This window comes from Symphodus melops, assembly GCF_947650265.1.
Source record: "Symphodus melops genome assembly, chromosome: 18".
Taxonomy (NCBI): Eukaryota; Metazoa; Chordata; class Actinopteri; order Labriformes; family Labridae; genus Symphodus; species Symphodus melops.
Window position 1 is genome coordinate 10,070,414 of NC_136708.1, and position 17,376 is coordinate 10,087,789.

The following is a 17,376-nucleotide window of genomic DNA, read 5'->3' on the forward strand; positions in this document are numbered from 1 at the left end:
TCTACAAAAAAGACTATTCTGTTCTCACTTGTATGCTTTTTTGTTGTGGCCAAGATTTTTACCTTTGAGTGACTATTATTTTGTGTAATGGAAAAAAAAATTGTTTCATACTGACACATACTGACAGTAGATAAGTGACAGGACATTGATATGTCCCTAAATTTCAATTAGATTTAGATTATTTTTTAATAAAGCATAATAAAGGATCTGGTGATACTCAGTAATAGGATCAAGGGGGGCTGTGGCTCAGTTGGTAGAGTTGTCTTCTCTCAACTGAGGGTTGATGGTTCGATCCCCAGCTACATATCCAATGTGCCCTTGGGCAAGACACTTAACCCCTAAATTGCTCCTGCTACGTTGTCAGCTGTGTATGAATCAGATTAGTAACTATATAGCAACCTCTACCATGTGTGAATGGGATGTAAAAACAGCTTGCTAAATGAGAAGTGTTCATACATTCTCTATGATAAACTGAATTAATCCATTATATTCACTATCACTGCCTCTATTACCATTAAAGGTCAGTGATCATATTGTAAGTGATGTGAATTTCAGCTTGCTATCTGTCTGCTGCCCCCATGACGATTTTGTTTGGCCTGTATACCAAACAATCTCACTTTGGAGTTTTTCAGGGATGGCACAAATGTTTGGTTTTTTTCAGCAACAATCTCAACTTGTGAAAGAGGATTTCGCAGAAGTTTTTATATTGATAAAAGCCCAGTGGTTACAACCTTTTAATTCCAGGTCATTCCAATGCAAGAACGCAGGGTTTCTTGCAGGTTCTTAAGTGTCTATGAATGTTATTAATCAATATTGTTATAGTAGAGCTGAAAACTTTGGATTCATTGAAAATCATATTTCTACCCTGTTCTGTATGGTCTAAAACCAAATCGACTCATGTATCCTTTCAGCGTTCATATTTTCTTTCACAGTCAAGACAAATTATATAATTGTCAATCAACTGTATTATTTTTCCCGACACTGGATACCCCGCTCTTCAAAAGTAACCAACTCAAATTTATGTAATACTTAATTTAGTGTAACCTACATGTGAGTCTAACTGAAAACTAAAATTTAAAGACATTCACGTTTACTTATAAATACAGTGTGAAGTTGCTGGTAAAGTGCACATTAGCCATTTTTGTATTCTTTAAACTAAAGTTCTTGCTTTAATGACAGCCAAAGACTCAAAGTACATTCAAATTGGGACTGCAATAGCCCACTGCAGTAAAGGGCACAGTTCATAAACAGACTGTATAAAAAAAGTACAGTGCACTGCATGTGTTCTGCTGCCTCAGAGAATCTTTTTGATGACACAATAAAAGCATAAAATGGTGACTTTAAACCACTGCTTAAACAACAGCTTAATTCTTCTACACATGAGATTAAATAAGTCCTGTTTTCTTCTTAGTGACTGCTTCCTTATTGGTTATGTGGATTTGTTTGTTAAAAACCACATACACTAATTGTAAAATGTATAAAACTTCTTCTCCTACAAATTCCTCACAGCCTGGAAAACTACTTGTGTCCTTCCTTTTCTTACAGATGGTGATAAAAATGATGATAACGAAAGTATATCTCCAAGTTGTGTTTCTTGACTACCATCAAGTAATCAGCTCTTGTTCTTTTTGTTTGCTCTACTTGCGGTATATTGATGAGCTCTTTGGTCTAAACAGTAGCCTACTGTAGCCTATCATTTCTACAACTGTTCAAAGATAGGCTAGACTTTGAAACCTTTGACCATTCTTTACTTTTAAACCATCATGTTTGCGGTTGATTTTTCAGGCCATGGTTTAAAAACCTCATCTTGAATATTGTACTGTAAAATAATGGTTTCAATTCTTGTTCTAATTTAGCCTGCCATTGATGATACTGTATCTTTTACAGATGGATGACATATAATTATGCATTTCACCCACATTTATATTAGGCTACGCTGACATTTCTACACATTGCGATGTTGAATTTTACTGACAGCTTTCTCCCAACAAAACAAATTGGCCTTACAGGGATAATAAAGACAACTTTGAACCTTGTTTTGTTATTTTAGTGGATTATTGAAATAGCTTTTTTTCCTGCTAATTTCTTTGTGGGGAAAATAGTCCTAACCTACATAACAATGGGAAACTGTTTCAGAGCAGATAACTGAAATAGTTCAGTAACAAACAAATAATATAAATAATCAGATACTACTGCTTGTTTGTGAAATATTAAGTTAAAATGGTCTTTTTGTTGCTATGGTAGAACAGTTAAAGCAACAATGTTTTCATAATTTCCCTCAAGCATTACAGCGATATCCCTGAAGGACTTATTTTAGCACTATATATGCAGCATCTTCCTAAAATCTATTATCACAGCTTTATCTAGTCATGTGAATCAAGTCAGATGACATCCATAAACATGAAACATCCTCGTATCTGATTGGAGGTTTGCTTTTTCAAGGCGGACTGTGATTGGTGGAGACGCAGTTTGTCCAGCCCGTAGATAGCTGTTAAATAAGGGTTTTGGTAACAGAGGTTGGTGACAATGTGTTTTTGTTGGAGTTCAGACGCACAGCTTCATTCATTGTATTTTTGAGCTCACGGGGGAAACGATGCGTTTTTACGTCTTGGCTTTTCTTTTGCTGGCCGTCACAGGTAAAACAAAATAAATGAAAAAAACCCATCGTGTTTACAGTTAGCTACAAGCTACACAGACAGCTACCTGCTTCTGTTGTATCTGTTGTTCAGGTCTTGTTGCAGAAATGATCTTATAAGTAAGATACATTACAGCAATGATAAATACCTCTTAGATTAATGGTTACTTTCAATAAATACTGAAAACTTAACTTCTATTTTAAACACGCTGTGAAAGACTCACACCAAACTTCAGTTAAAATCTGTGGATTTATATTTGGCTGTAATATAATCTTCACATGTAGTCTTAAAGGTTACTAATAATCCCAGATGATAATTCGGTATAGGTACAGTAATCCAAAAGTTTTAAAATGACTAAATAAACAAGTTTGTCCTTATCATTGGTGGTGAAGTGTAAACACAACATAAGCAGTGTTTGTGGGCCTCTTAAAGGCGACGTTTTATTTTTGGACTGAAACTTAGATTTCCCTTTAAAATTGCTTATCATTGCCAGGCAGCAGTATTAATTTAGTTAGTCCTTGATAAAATCAGAAAGCTCTGTTCTACTTCTCTTTTGTCTTCGTTTAGCTTCAGAGGGCAAAGCAGTCCCTTCTCTTCCAAACTTTGGGAACAGCTATCATGTGAAAGGTAAGCAGTGTCACATCAGAATATTTAAGTCATGCCTCTTCCTTTACAATTAGCTTCATAACATCTCCATTGCAGGAGTGATTTCTCTGCCCTATGCTGAGATCAAGGAGCCGTTCGAGGCCTGGTTAGACCTGGCAGCAAAGTCCAGCCGCATCGACTACTACCATGGTAAGAAATATCAGTTAACCGGGTGCTTTCTTTTAAACCTGACTTTGCATTTCCCCCCGCATCGCTGAATTTGTGTTGTGAAACTAAGAACCTGTTGTTTCAGACTTGAGTAACCAGAGCAGAACATGAGAAATCAGCGCAAAAACAACGAAGTGAAAATGAATGAATAAGCACTTTGGGGAATGTATTCTGTTGACTCATGTTTCAAGCTTGTGACTAAATCTATACTGTCTGATGTAGCTGATTGTGTAAGATGTGTCTTTAGTTTTCTATGTGACTGATGTTGTTAGGTGTAGAAAATTAAGATTCTATAAAACATGAAATTTTATTTGTATATGACTTTATTGCTTGAGAAAACAACATCTCTCAGCTTGTTTTCCACAGATCAGGACTGAGAGCAATGAAAAGGGGAAATTGAATTCATCTGTATAATTGTAAAGAGAATTGACTTTCACATTGTCAGATTATGGGACAGCAAAAGGTTGTCCGAAGCACTGTACATAATAGAGGATTTGTGGTGCTGTAAGAACTGACATGTTTAAAAGATATCCAGTCTAGTGTACTGGAAGTCCTGTATGTGTGGCTACATGTTATACACCACATAAGATGACAAAATAATTATCTCGAACATCGATCGTCAACAGGCCAGGTTTCCACGTACCAACTGGGGGCGGAGAAGCCGTGGGGAGTTTCATATAAAATCTCTCCTGAGACCTCGGAGGAAGAGCTGAACGTGATGAAGTGTTTCCAGGTTAACGGAACAAAGGATGAAGCAGTCAATACACAGGCATCGCTGCCTGACGTGCAGGGCTTCCAGGTCTGTATGTGTAAAGAAAGGCTCTTTGTAGTAAAAACAAAAAAAAAGGGTCTGGGAATACAGATTTTTAAGTTGTTGCTACTCATTTAAATTACTGGTTTTGTGCTCTGGCTTGTAACACACAGTCATATTATCAGATTGATAGTCAGATTGATAATCCAACCTTGAATTATTGTGGATGAAAAAAAATGTCCCTGGTTTTCTTTTTGGCTTTTTTAAAAAAAAAAAATATTTTTTTTTTTTTATCCCCCATAGTTCCTGAAGATGGAGTACTATGGAGGCTCCTTGTGTGAAGTCTGGCAGAATGTGACCACTGTAGGTTACAAAAAGAACACATACACTCTATGGGTGACTCATTCAGAAAGAGGTGAAGGAGGTAAGGAGGATCCTGCCACACCGCTCCATTATGAGATGATGGGATACAACACGCTGCTTGGGTCCCATTATGACAAATATTTGGTGGACTACAAAGAGTTCAGCACTCATGTGGACCCCAAAGTGTTTCTACTACCTGAAGGTTTGTATTACGTTGTAGCTGCATTAATGCGGATAAAAAAAGGGGGGGGGATTAAAAATGTGCTAAAACTTTTTTTTTTTTTTTTTTTTTTTAAATAAATTTCCCTTTAGGGATGAGCTGTGGGGGATTTCCTGGTCCAGGAGTGGAGCACCACATTTTGGCCAATCCAATGAAAGATCTAATCCACACGTCCGCATCAGGCCAGTCACAACACATGTTCAACCATTTCAAGGAGAAGTTTCAGCGTCAGTACAGTGATGAAAGGGAGCATGAGAAAAGGGAACATGCTTTTGTTCATAATCTCAGGTGAGAGAAGTAAAAGCACTTTTTTTTGTGTGTTACAGCCGCGTAACTGATAAGACCTAGAAGCATGCTAACTGCTTCCAAGCACAGATATTGATGGTGAATATTTGGGTAGAGTTTGATGCCCTTTGTCTGGTTTCTTGGTATTTAGGTACGTCCACTCCAAAAACAGAGCAGGGCTTCCCTTCTCTCTGGCTCTAAACTCTCTGTCCGATCGCACAATGTCAGAGCTGGACACCATGAGGGGAAGGAAACGAGGGAAGACCCCAAATAGAGGGCTGCCATTCCCTGCGATGATTTACCAAGGTGTAAAAGTACCTGACTCTCTTGACTGGAGGCTTTATGGTATGTACATTCATTCAAATGTGTTTTTCAAGATGCATTATCCTTTTCTGGGATATCATTGCATTTTCATTAACTCTTCTGTTGCAGGTGCTGTGACCCCAGTAAAAGATCAGGCCATTTGTGGCTCCTGCTGGAGTTTTGCCACCACTGGAGCAGTAGAGGGCGCTCTCTTCATGAAGGTGATAAGACTGATGATACTACAGAACAGCTTGCGCCTAACAGTGACTTGCCACATTCCACAGATTTCTCTCTCCGGGGTGCTTTCTTATTCTCTTTGAATCACCAGATGTTCAACATGTTATGGTTGCTTTGCACTGCAATTGTGTTTGGTGTTTCTATATTAGAGGTATTTCTCTTAATTTTTAAGAAACTAAACAATGACTTAAACCAGTCGTGCCCAAAGTGGGGGGTCGGGACCCCCTGGGGGTTGGCAAGACACTAAGAGGTTGCAAGATTTCCTCCAAAAACACATTAAAATGGTTTAAAATTACTGAGAAAATAGATGTGAAAACTACAGATAGAAAATAGTTCAGTCGATTTACACGTTTTCTTTTGTGTCTTACAATAAGTGGTTGGAATGGCCTAATAGGGTGTTTGGCTGTGTGAAACACAGTACATGTTTTAACCACCTGCAGGGACAATGGCGGTCCCCAGTCTCTAGCACCATTTATATTGGGGGCCGTGGGTTTAAAGGTTTGGGACGCCCAGACTTGAACAATCCTTGGAGCTCTAAAAGCAACATGTTATTGGTGCAGGAATGTACAACACAATGAAATGTGTGTGAAAGGCAGAAAACATACATGGAGATGGATGCATATGTAGGTGTGTGTGTGTGTGTGTGTGTGTGTGTGTGTGTGTGTGTGTGTGTGTGTGTGTGTATATATGTTTTTTTGCCGTTATTGTCTCCCCCCCGTAGAGTGGGGGCGTTTCCAGCCAACAAAACTGTTCATTGTGCCACTCTCACTCACTTCAGACGGACCTTAATGTGTGTGAAGGAATACTACTGGTGAATGACTGTCAGCTTTGGACTTCCTCCATCCCATGCAAGGCAGAGCTCAAAGGCATTCTCGCCCCCCTCCCCCGTTGCTGAGCAACCTGAACTTGGGATTTGATGGAACCCCAGTATACCAACCTATTTGATTAACACAGACTCTTTAACCAACTCAACAATCTCAACTACCACATTTAATTTAATGGCTGTTCCAGACTAAGTGTGCCAGAACGCACAGCCTAATTGCTTTGTGAAATGGACTTTTTTTTTTTCTTTTTCTTTTTCTTTTTTTTTTTTCTAACTTGCAGCCTTTCCATTAATCCAAAAACCTGCCAACAGTGTTTTGTAGTGTTAATTGCAAAACACAGCAAACCCGATGGTGGATGTGTTGGAGGAAGAGAGGGGAGAGCAAGTTGGAGTGGAAGTGACTCAGATGTGCCCAGTTCCACAAAGGGCCTTCATGACTTAGCCTACTGTCTGCCAAACAGATGGCTCGACGTCGCAATATACACGCGTATATTACTCTGCTCACAGCAAGCCATTTTTTTTCTTAACCTTTTTATCAACATGAAATATTGAATGGCTGGACGCTTGATTTCAGTTCATTTTCTCAGTGTTTTACAAAGATAGGGGATTTTTTTTTTTTTTTTTTTTTTTTTTTTTTGCCATTCACAAAAAAATAATAAGCCCACAGGGAGAGACGGTGTGTGAACCTTTCTGTGGTTTAGAACTCCTGTCTTGAAAAAAATGTGAGTAATGGTCCGAGTGTTTGCTTGGACTGTTTGATTTGGCAAGAAGAAAAGTACTGTTGTGAAGTCAGCACGAGGCACAACAGGAAGAGACGTTATGGGCACCTGGGTCACCACAGGCAGCTTCACAAAGCAACTCCCCAGGGGCCAATTTTCAATGTACTGCTTCCCGATCTCACAGCATCTTCAGAGCAACATGTAAAGAACAACAACTGTGTTAAACGGTTTTCTTTTCATTCCTTCATTGATTTTTTTTTTTTCTGCTAATTTTTATTTTCTACATTTTTAAACAATAATCCCTCTAAACTCTCATTGTTTTTTTTTAAGTTGTATGCTCCCTGCCATAAAATGAAGCTTGTGAAAGCTCTATTCTTTCAGTTTGTACTTCTGAGAATGTGAATGATGCAGAACACAGCAGCTTACTAATATCTTCCTGGGGTTTGAGGTTTGTTTTTTCCTTCTTGTTTTTCAGACCGGCTCCCTGCAGGTTCTGTCCCAGCAGATGCTGGTGGACTGCTCCTGGGGCTTTGGCAATAATGGCTGTGATGGAGGGGAGGAGTGGAGAGCATATGAGTGGATCATGAAACATGGAGGCATTGCTACAACCGAATCTTACGGATCCTATATGGGAATGGTGAGATGATTCCGAGATGTAATTCCTTTCCCTGTAGAAGGAAAATCCTCTTAACTGCAGATTTAGTGTTGAAAATTCACAGATTTGTGAGTTTTTTAAAAATGGAAGAAGGTGTTGTGTTTTGGTTAACAAAGATGCTCACAAATGTGGCTCCATTAAGGAAATTGCAGATGTTCATTATCTATTGATACACTTTTGCTAACTTGGCACAGGAAGTAAGGCGACAATATGTATAGATTATATATTTATATTGTCAGTTGAATTTGCCTGGTATCAAAGTGTTTGAACTGTTGGGACACATCCAGCATCTGCATTATTTAATGTCTGCCTTGAGAGTATCAAGGCAGACAAACATATATATATATATATATATATTTTTTTTTTTCCTTGTTCTTTTCCTGCTGTTCACTTTAGACTATGAGCAGCCAGAGTTTCTTGGATATAATTAAGATCAGTCTGTTAATCACAAGAGCTTGAGTGATTGAATTCAACAAAAAAAAATACAAGTGGCACCAGCGTAGTGGCACTCCTTTAATGACCTCCATGAAGGGGGATTTTACATGCTCCGAAACTGTTACTTGAGTTCTATTAATTTGTTAGAAATGGCAAGCGATTGCTTTGAAAAGTAGAGATGATGCAGAGAATGTATAGGCCAGATGTAGATAGATGTCTTTGAAATATATGATTGGGTAAAAATATATATTTTTTATTTTTTTAAAGTTGTCTCTTAACTTCAATAACTTATCCAACAAGTTTGATAAATGAAACTGTTGTTGTTGTATCTGCAGACAAATTTGAACTACTAATCAATAAAAACACTTAAGGCCTTGGTGGCCAGATGATTGCAAAGTCAGTTATCACATACAGAATGGTTTCCAGCACCTCACCACAACAGACTAGAGTTTGTAATCTCTCTCTCTCTCTCTCTCTCTCTCTCTCTCTCTCTCTCTCTCTCTCTCTCTCTCTCTCTCTACAGAATGGTTTTTGCCATTTGAACGAATCCCAGCTCACTGCCCGTATCCAGAGCTACACCAATGTCACATCAGGAGACGCAGAGGCCCTTAAGCTGGCACTCTTTAAGAATGGCCCAGTGGCTGTCAGTATTGATGCTTCCCATCGATCATTTGTTTTCTACAGTCATGGTGTCTACTATGAACCCGCGTGTGGTAAGTTTTTATTCTCATGCTTATGCTAATACTTAAAAAAACAAAACAAAAAACAGTAACTCTCTCTAACTCTGCATGGTTTTTGTTTCCTAGGTAATAAACCTGATGACTTGGACCACGCTGTGCTTGCAGTGGGATATGGCACCCTGGATGGAGAGCCATACTGGTTGATTAAGAACTCATGGTCTACCTACTGGGGCAATGATGGTTACATCCTAATGTCTATGAAAGATAACAACTGTGGTGTCTCTACTGATGCCACATATGTAACACTTGCATAGATTCACCTATTTTCTCTTTATATAAATTTCTGTTAATGCCACTATGCGTGTACCTGAGGATGAATACCACTTATTCTGGGGTCCATTTCAGTAAACAGGTTTTATGCAAACACTGAGTCAGTTAACCCTGAAATGAGGGAAACTCTAGATGTTCTGTTCCAGCAGGGGAGGTCACTCAAACCTGAGACCCAATGAGGTAACTCAAGCCTGTTCCAGAGGGAGAGATTACTTTAGCTCCAAGTCAGTTACTACGGTAACTGAGTCTGTGAACCTAACCTACAGATGAAGTTCACTTTGCTTAATATGTCAAATATCATTTAATTACCACCATGAGCTCGTTCTTTCGTTTCGTTTCGTTTTCAGCTGTTTTTAAAGTTGGATTTTATCCTCATGAAAATACTTTTTACATTTAATACCGTTCCACTAGCTTGGACCTGCAATATTGTAATTCTGATTAAATGTTTAAAAAATAATTATGCACTGATGTGAGCAGCTGTTTTCTCAACGTCACTTCTCTCACTCCGTCTTTCAGAAATGGGGCCCTGGACGTGTTAGGTGTATAGTATTTAAAGTTGTTGATTAAGATGAATGCTGTACAATTCAAACACTAAACAAATCTGTCATGATTTTAATGAGTTTATTGCTTGTGGGACATAGCTACAGTGCCTTCATTTCAGTTGTACAAAGTATAGCCCGATACATTTCCACTTTTCCTTGTTTTAAATGTGTCAACATTAAATGCACTGGGCTGGAATCATTGCAATAAAAAAAAAAAGAAACGTTTACCACTACCTGGCATCTCTTCATTTAAAATACTCCATGAGCAGCATTGATCCCTGTTTACTAAATGCATGCAGTGGAACATGTTAACCCATTTATATACATATTAAAAGCATTCTGGCCTTTTCTCTTGTAGAAGGAAGAACAAATTCTAAACATCACAAAGCACCATGACATACAGTAACAAACATGGCCTGAAATTCATTTCTCTCCTTTAAGTTGCACTTTATAACAGCCCTTAGACGCTTGTAAATATTACAAAATGTTTTACAGATCCATGTCGAATGAGCAAGTAATATTTAATCTTGATATACGACTACAGACAATGCTGAAATCAATTCTCTCTACATGCTGATCATTTGCTTCCTATGGTTTCCAAATAAAACTATGCTATAAACAGCATTAGTCCAACGCAGGCCTATATTATGCATAATAAAGTTAAACTTGTTCATGCAATCTCACAAGACTTGTTTTATTCTTTTTTTTGCGAGAAATGCAACAGAAAACGAGGCAGTTTATTGTTTAATACAGAAATAAGATTCAACAAAAACACACAGACATGGTACCCTGTAAAAAAACAAAAACAACTATTGGTGCTTTTGCTGAATGCACTGAAACATTATCTTTCAGCACTGAATTCATCTTGTCAAGTATGTTTTTTAAATTTCCACTCTGGTTTTAAAAAAAACAAATCTAGCTTGAGGTTAAAAAACCCCTTTGCAAACTAGGAATAAAGATGTAAACATTGGATTCCCAAGGAGAATACTTGCTTTGTGTCTATGTTCATGCACACCAACAACCTGGTTTGGTGAGTACTACATTTATGTTTGACTTTTTTTTTTTTTTCATTGAGCTCTTGATATGATCCTGACATGAAATTGCATAGAGGATGTTTAATGGCGCACTGCATCCAGTAACAAAGGTGAGACTGGATGGCATGTAAGTTATGGAAAGTGTACGTCCTCTCTTATGCAGTTAGGCCTGGCTTGCTAGATGTCGTAGCTCCTGCTCCTCTGTGCTGCTAGCTGATCGGGTGATATCCTCTGATATCTCAGGGTTCTTCTTGTTGGAAGACGATCTGCAGAGACAAAACACAAAGTACACGCTGTGCTGTTCGCAGAGGTTTGTTCTTCAAGTTGGAACAAGCAAGTCTACAATGTCCTGTTCGGGGTCATGAAAGCTGAAAATTTACTGAGACTATGATAACACTTTCAGCTCCTGCAGTCTACATGTATAGTAAGTGTCCTTGGCTAAGACACTGATTCCCAAATTGCACCTGGTGGCATAGACAGCAGTGTATGGATATGGTATGGTATTGCTAAGGATACTTACAAGGACTTTATCCTCAGTCATTAGTTTGTGAATATGTGTGAATAGGTAACTGACATGTACTTGAAAAAGCCTTTTATGACTACAGTGTATTTACCATTTACTATTCAACAATATGAAAACAGAGGCTCATTTTAGTACCTTATGTCCCAGTTCTCTACATCCTCTATGGTGTCAGGCAGAGGTCTGTCAGCAGTCTCAGGAAGGGCCAGAGCCAGAACAGCGACCAGTAGCGGGGAGGTACCGAAGATGATCAGAGGTATCGCAGGGTTGCTGTTATGGAGCATGTTGATAACAGGCGCTAACACACCACCCATCCTTGCAAACATACTTGATACACCTATTCCTGTTTGCCTGGAGGAAGATAAAATGCAGGTTTACCTTCAGAAGTTGTTATAATTACTCTGAGAGCATGTGTGTCTGAGGAAAAAAAAAAACCATAAATACGTCTTACCGAAGCACTGTGGGAAATATCTCAGCTGTGTACACATAGATAACGGCAAAGGAAGCTGTAATACCAAACTTTCCCACCATAGCAAGACCAGCCAGGACATTTGGGTGATCTGTAAAAAGAAATCAAAGGACTGATCATTTACATTTGTGTGCCATTATTTGAGATAGATTCTGTCAGAACACAAAGCAAATGCAGAGTGGTCATCGTACCTTCAGGGACAGCGAGCATGAGCAGACATGCGAGACCCCCAACAGCCAAAAAGCCACTTTGGGAGAGTCGACGACTGCATGGCAGGACAAGCAATACGAGAGAACGAGCCGGGATCTCAACCAACCCAAACACGAACTGGGTCAGGTAGAGGTTTGTGCCTAATCTTGACACACCCAGTGACAGGCCATAATACACCAGCACATTCACAAACCTTGGGTGTAAAGGACAACCATTAATGTAGGCAGAAGAGAAAACATGAGAACATGAGATAAAAAAATAGGAATGGATTTTTGTCTTATAACTGACTTCTAAATTGTGATTTAAAAAAATACAGTTATGCATGCCCAAACAACAGGCAATGTACCAGATATAGAACAAGATGATGGCTCTCTTCCTCATCTGAGGTGTTCGAACCAGATCCACAGCAGTATGACGTTGCTTGGGTCCTCCTAAAATCTTCTCAACCTGGATACATTTAAACCCAATTCTTTAGAAGGTAAGCTTCAATAGAGTCTAATAATATCCCTTCATAACATGTTGCTGTGTTTCCCATAGCTTTAAAAACAAAGAAAAAAAAACCGTCAGTATGTTAAACATTTGTAACTGAGTATTATCCTCATGTCCTCATTAACCTGAACATAGATACATAGATACTCTAATGATCCCGAGGAGAAATTCAAATCCTGAGGGGAATTCAGATGAGAAAAATGGCAAATTCAGCATGGGCAATATAGTGTAGTTTATTTCTATGTACACAATCTGGCGCCAAACTACTCACTACACCACTTTATTTGTAGTTATTCATTGTCAAAAAGTAATACATTGTTTAAAATAACAGACAAAAACACTACAGTTTATTTGAGGATAACGATGAAACGTCATTTTAATCACAGATATAGGCACCAATAAGTGGAAGTAAGCCTATTTGTTGTCATACTTGAATATTTTTTAAATCTGCTGTTGCTGGACCTTTTTGTTTTTACCAGAGAGGCGTACCTTTGAGGTCTCGTACACCTACATGTTTTTACTCTTATCAGCTTAACATCTGGAGTAAGAACAATTGACTTTTGGTGGAAAGGGAAGTTAACAAAAATCTGTTTTGTATTTTGTCACTTCCAATTTGTTTTTACAAAAAATGTTACCTGTACAACTGGAGGTAAGACCCGTCCATTAACCAGCGCTGCCTTGCGGAGCAGTGCAATGGCCTCCTCACTTCTGTTGTTGGCTAACAACCACCTGGCAGACTGAGGAAGCACCCTGTCAGGGTGTGAACAGGAAAGAGGGAGAGAAGGGAAAGGAGGATAGAAACGGAAATGGGGGGGGGGGATAAAGACTACATTCAAGTCTTAATGTCTGAATACATTAATATTGAATGGACAGTGGGTCTAATGTGATGGTGACATTCGAGTTTCCCACCAAATATAAAAGATGAGCAGGAAGCCAGGGGCTGATATGGCCAGCTGTAGTTTTCTCCAGTCTCGTATTAAGTATGCTATGCCTGCTAGAAGCATGTAGCCCAGACCAAATGCATAGTCAGTGATGATACCTGCTAGCATGCGCCTCTTGGTGCAAGTCCATTCAGTGCCTTTAAAAAAAAAACAGGGTTTGGAGTGAGGGAAGAAGAACGGAAAAGAGAGGACGGAAGTCACATGGGAAGAAGGTTACACTGTGGTAATGGTTTAGGGATTTAAGGTAGTGGAAAGATGGGAAAGGGATTTTGTTATAAAATTGAGCAAAAAGAATGAAAAGCATGAGACATTAGATCATAACAGGGTTAAACCTCTGTGGGGCAAGCTTATCTGACAATACATTAAACAGATATCCAGATATTCAGTATGCACATTAATGGTTCAACAAACACATCAATAATGTTGTCATTCAAAGAAAAACTATTTAGATTTGTATAATCCTTCGTTTTTTTTAGGATGTTTTCTTTAAGTTTTAATCCAGCATTCCTTTTTAAAAAAACATTATCTGACTTTTTTTACATCAAAATAACTGTATGTATGCAACCTTATTTCTCTTAATGTTAAACGTTTCAAAAGTCTGATGACTCATCCTGATTTTGTTGACCAATAAAAAAAACCTTTGTCACATCAAGTGATGCATTCATATAAATCCAAATGTTCTGTCCCGCCTTCTATCTCTCAAGCTTACTGAAACTTAACAGCCGGTGTAAAATAATCATAAAAGAAATACTTCAGAACAGCTAAAGGAAATAGAACAGTGAGATGGAAACTTCATGAAGAGAGATGTGGACTGAAGTCTTACACAGGAATGCTCAAAGCCTCTGTTTAAATGTGACCTGTGACCCTTTGTGTTGTTCTATGACACACTCAAGGTATTGAATGATCACTCAAGATAGTGCGTAATGATTCAATGCTATCACTTTCTTCTCTACGAATCCTAAGTGCAGGAGGGCATAAATTAGTATCTATCAGAGTGATAACACACCCACAGAGACGGATGAATACCATGCTTTTATCTTTATTTTATCTGGCCTGCATGTTGCTCTGTGAATGCTCCTCTTGTACAAGATTAAAATCTTGTTTGAACCTTGAGCTGACTCCAATCTTCTTCCTCCAGTTCTAAATTGTTGAAGCTTTTTTTTTTTTTAACACAGAGCATCACGTTATACGTCTGATCATTTATGATACATTTACTGAAAGATCTTAAACTGTCATTGACTTCCAAACCAAACCAAATAAAAAAGATGTAGTCAGTGCTTTATGCTATTGCTACTGCAGTTTTCTCACATCTCATTGTTTAAGTGTGTGTGATTTGTAAGTACCAAGCACAAATGCGTTGATGATAACCCCAGAGATCGTGGCGCCAACAGTAAAACGAAGAATCACATAGACAGGAAAGTTGGGTGCAAAGGCCACAGCGACTCCAAACACAGTCTGAAGCGCGATGGACAGCAGCAGGACGAAACGTCGACCATACCTTAAAAAGACAGAAAGCTTGGACATCAGTTTGTTTTCTAAGAACATAAAGGGCTTTGGTGAGCCACTGCTACAATTTGAGGCCAGTCATATACAGGAATATGGAGGTGTTGGTGTGCCACACCTGCAGAAACACCTGGGGAAATCTCTGTGTGTCTGGGCCTGTAGCCATGTGTTGATGTCGAGGACTTTGCTGGGTTTTGTATAGGTACGAAGTCAGAAGTGAAGGAGTTCAAGACTACGCAAACGTATCAGCTCACCTGTCAGCCATGGATCCAAACACAGCAGATCCCACTAACAGGCCAGACATGTAGATAGATGAACCGAGATTGTTCAATCCAGCTTTGTCACACACCAGATCCCACTAGTAAACAGAGGACATTGTTGACTGTCGTAAAGTAAGAATTAGTTGTACATAGGCCTACTTATTTAAAGGAGTTCTTGTTGCCGTTTATTAGTATTTTAAAGCTGTGTATCTGGGCAAAGCAGGCGATCAACCCACTCGGGCCAAAAAAGCTTCAGGTGTGGTCTTATGAGCACTGTGTATAGTGTAGCTATCGTTGACAATAGGATTACCTCATGATCATATAAGACTTAAGACATAAAGACAGAACTTACTTGTGCATGCATATACAGTATATACATGCACGTGTATGTATGATATGCATGTGTATGTTTGTATGCATGGGTTGGTGTTTAATTATGTTGGCCAATAAGTATTTATCTGTTCATATCCTACCTATTTATTGATTTATCTATTTTACTGTGTGACCTGTAAATGAGTGTAACTTGAGGAGTGAAATTGATTTTACACTTTAAGACAAGATTACAGGTGAAATTAAATTCCTTAAATTCCTATACCTTTCCAACATGAATTATATTTTACTTATTTATTTGATCCCTTTTCTGTTTTGTTTTTCCTTTCTTTATTGATTATACTTCTTGTTTTGTGTTTCTATTATTTTTATTTCAACATGTTAAAAAACAAAAACGTGCACAGCAGCATGCTTTACTATGTCCTACCTCTGTGACCGTTGTACTCTGAAAAGTGTCGTTGCTGTATACCCATCCGTGGCCACACGGGACGCGCTCGGTCCGGTTGCCCTGCAGCAGGACCTCAGAAGAAAAGCAGGAGGAATCCAAGACGCTGAAGTTGGATCTGAGTGTTCTGAGTGTACCAGTTACTAAACTCGGGCTCTCTCCGCATCGATGGGGCGGCGTGGCTCCTATAAAGACGCTCGCCATCATGTGGAAGGCGAGTAGAATCTGGGGTAAACAAATCCATATGTACAACATTTTCTGATATTTTCCGAAGCCCCCGATGGCAGTGAGGAGTTGGTCGAAATTCATTTTGAGGAGGGGAAAAAAAACTGGGCCAATTTGAAGATTATTGGCTCTATTGCATTGAATCATCCAGCGGGATGAAGGGTGTTGTTGACTGTAAACAACCACAAGACGGATAAGTGGTGTCCACGCCGAGCTGTGGCGTGATGATCAGGGGATAAACAATGTAAAACAAACATGCGCTGCTGCTTTCAGCTATGTTGCATTATTTTTACATGACCCAATTAGCCGTACTGAAGTCACATCAAAAATGAACCGACACCTCTCACCTTCCGAGCGACATCAGAGGCTTTACGCAGGGAAAAAAAACTGCAGTATTAGTTGTTGTCCAAATCTTATCCGATTTCCACTTCAATAAGAAACCATCAGTTTAAAGAATTCAGGTTGAATGTGTTTTGAATCCATCTTTGGTTACTACAGAAAAAAAAGTCACGCGTCCAAGAAATTGCCATGTGTTTGAAGGCTTTTGCTGTGCTGTTTTCCACACGCAGCAGGACCTGGAGAATGCCAGAGACAACAACAGCAGCTTGGAGAGCGTTTGGTTTGATGCAGCCTATAGTTGGTGTAGCCTACTTACAGGGCAGGGCCATAGCCTCAGTAATAAATCCCATAAAAAAACGCTCACAACACCACTGACGCGCTTATCGTGAAGGTGAATGATTTAATTCACAGAGGATCTTTAAAGAGAATGGACCTCGCGTTATAATCAATATCAGTCCTCATAATGAGTTACAGCAGCCTCTCCTTTGTGAACTTGAAATGTGTTGCCTACATAACACCTGCTGTAAATTCAATTGACAACAAACACTGAGGCGTACGTAGTCAGAAACCCTCTGCTGCCATCTGCTGTTATGAGATTGAATTATATACTTCAAACCTCCGACCTCAATAGTAGTCTGCAAACACTTTTTCTTTTTTTCTTTTTTTTTTTTTACCGTAAAGCTGTGAAAAATTATGTATTAGTGCTTACTGATCAGTGTTTTCTCTTGGACAGTAAAATGCCTTTTGTAGTCCTGAAGTAAGTTTCTTTTAGTCAACATCTGCAGGTTATAGCCTCATAGCCATAGTCTGTTTAGCCTA

At 38.9% G+C, this 17,376-nt stretch overlaps 2 protein-coding genes across 2 annotated transcripts; one reads left to right on the forward strand and one right to left on the reverse strand.

The window, feature by feature from the left end:
- The first annotated feature begins 2,458 nt into the window (after positions 1-2,458).
- LOC306839111 (digestive cysteine proteinase 1) lies at positions 2,459-10,019 on the forward strand. The gene is made up of 11 exons (XM_079367606.1): positions 2,459-2,636; positions 3,204-3,263; positions 3,339-3,431; positions 4,076-4,248; positions 4,504-4,765; positions 4,876-5,071; positions 5,220-5,413; positions 5,501-5,592; positions 7,626-7,787; positions 8,764-8,953; positions 9,047-10,019. The coding sequence occupies exons 1-11, from the start codon at positions 2,594-2,596 to the stop codon at positions 9,232-9,234; spliced, it is 1,653 nt and encodes a 550-aa protein (XP_079223732.1). The 5' UTR covers positions 2,459-2,593; the 3' UTR covers positions 9,235-10,019.
- A 945-nt stretch (positions 10,020-10,964) lies between these two features.
- LOC306838990 (solute carrier family 22 member 13) lies at positions 10,965-16,913 on the reverse strand. The gene is made up of 10 exons (XM_079367431.1): positions 15,976-16,913; positions 15,213-15,316; positions 14,799-14,953; positions 13,424-13,592; positions 13,150-13,264; positions 12,372-12,472; positions 12,007-12,218; positions 11,798-11,906; positions 11,485-11,697; positions 10,965-11,092 (listed from the first exon to the last, which is right to left on the reverse strand). Exons 1-10 carry the CDS (start codon positions 16,363-16,365, stop codon positions 10,990-10,992), a joined length of 1,671 nt encoding a protein of 556 aa, XP_079223557.1. The 5' UTR covers positions 16,366-16,913; the 3' UTR covers positions 10,965-10,989.
- Positions 16,914-17,376: the final 463 nt, after the last annotated feature.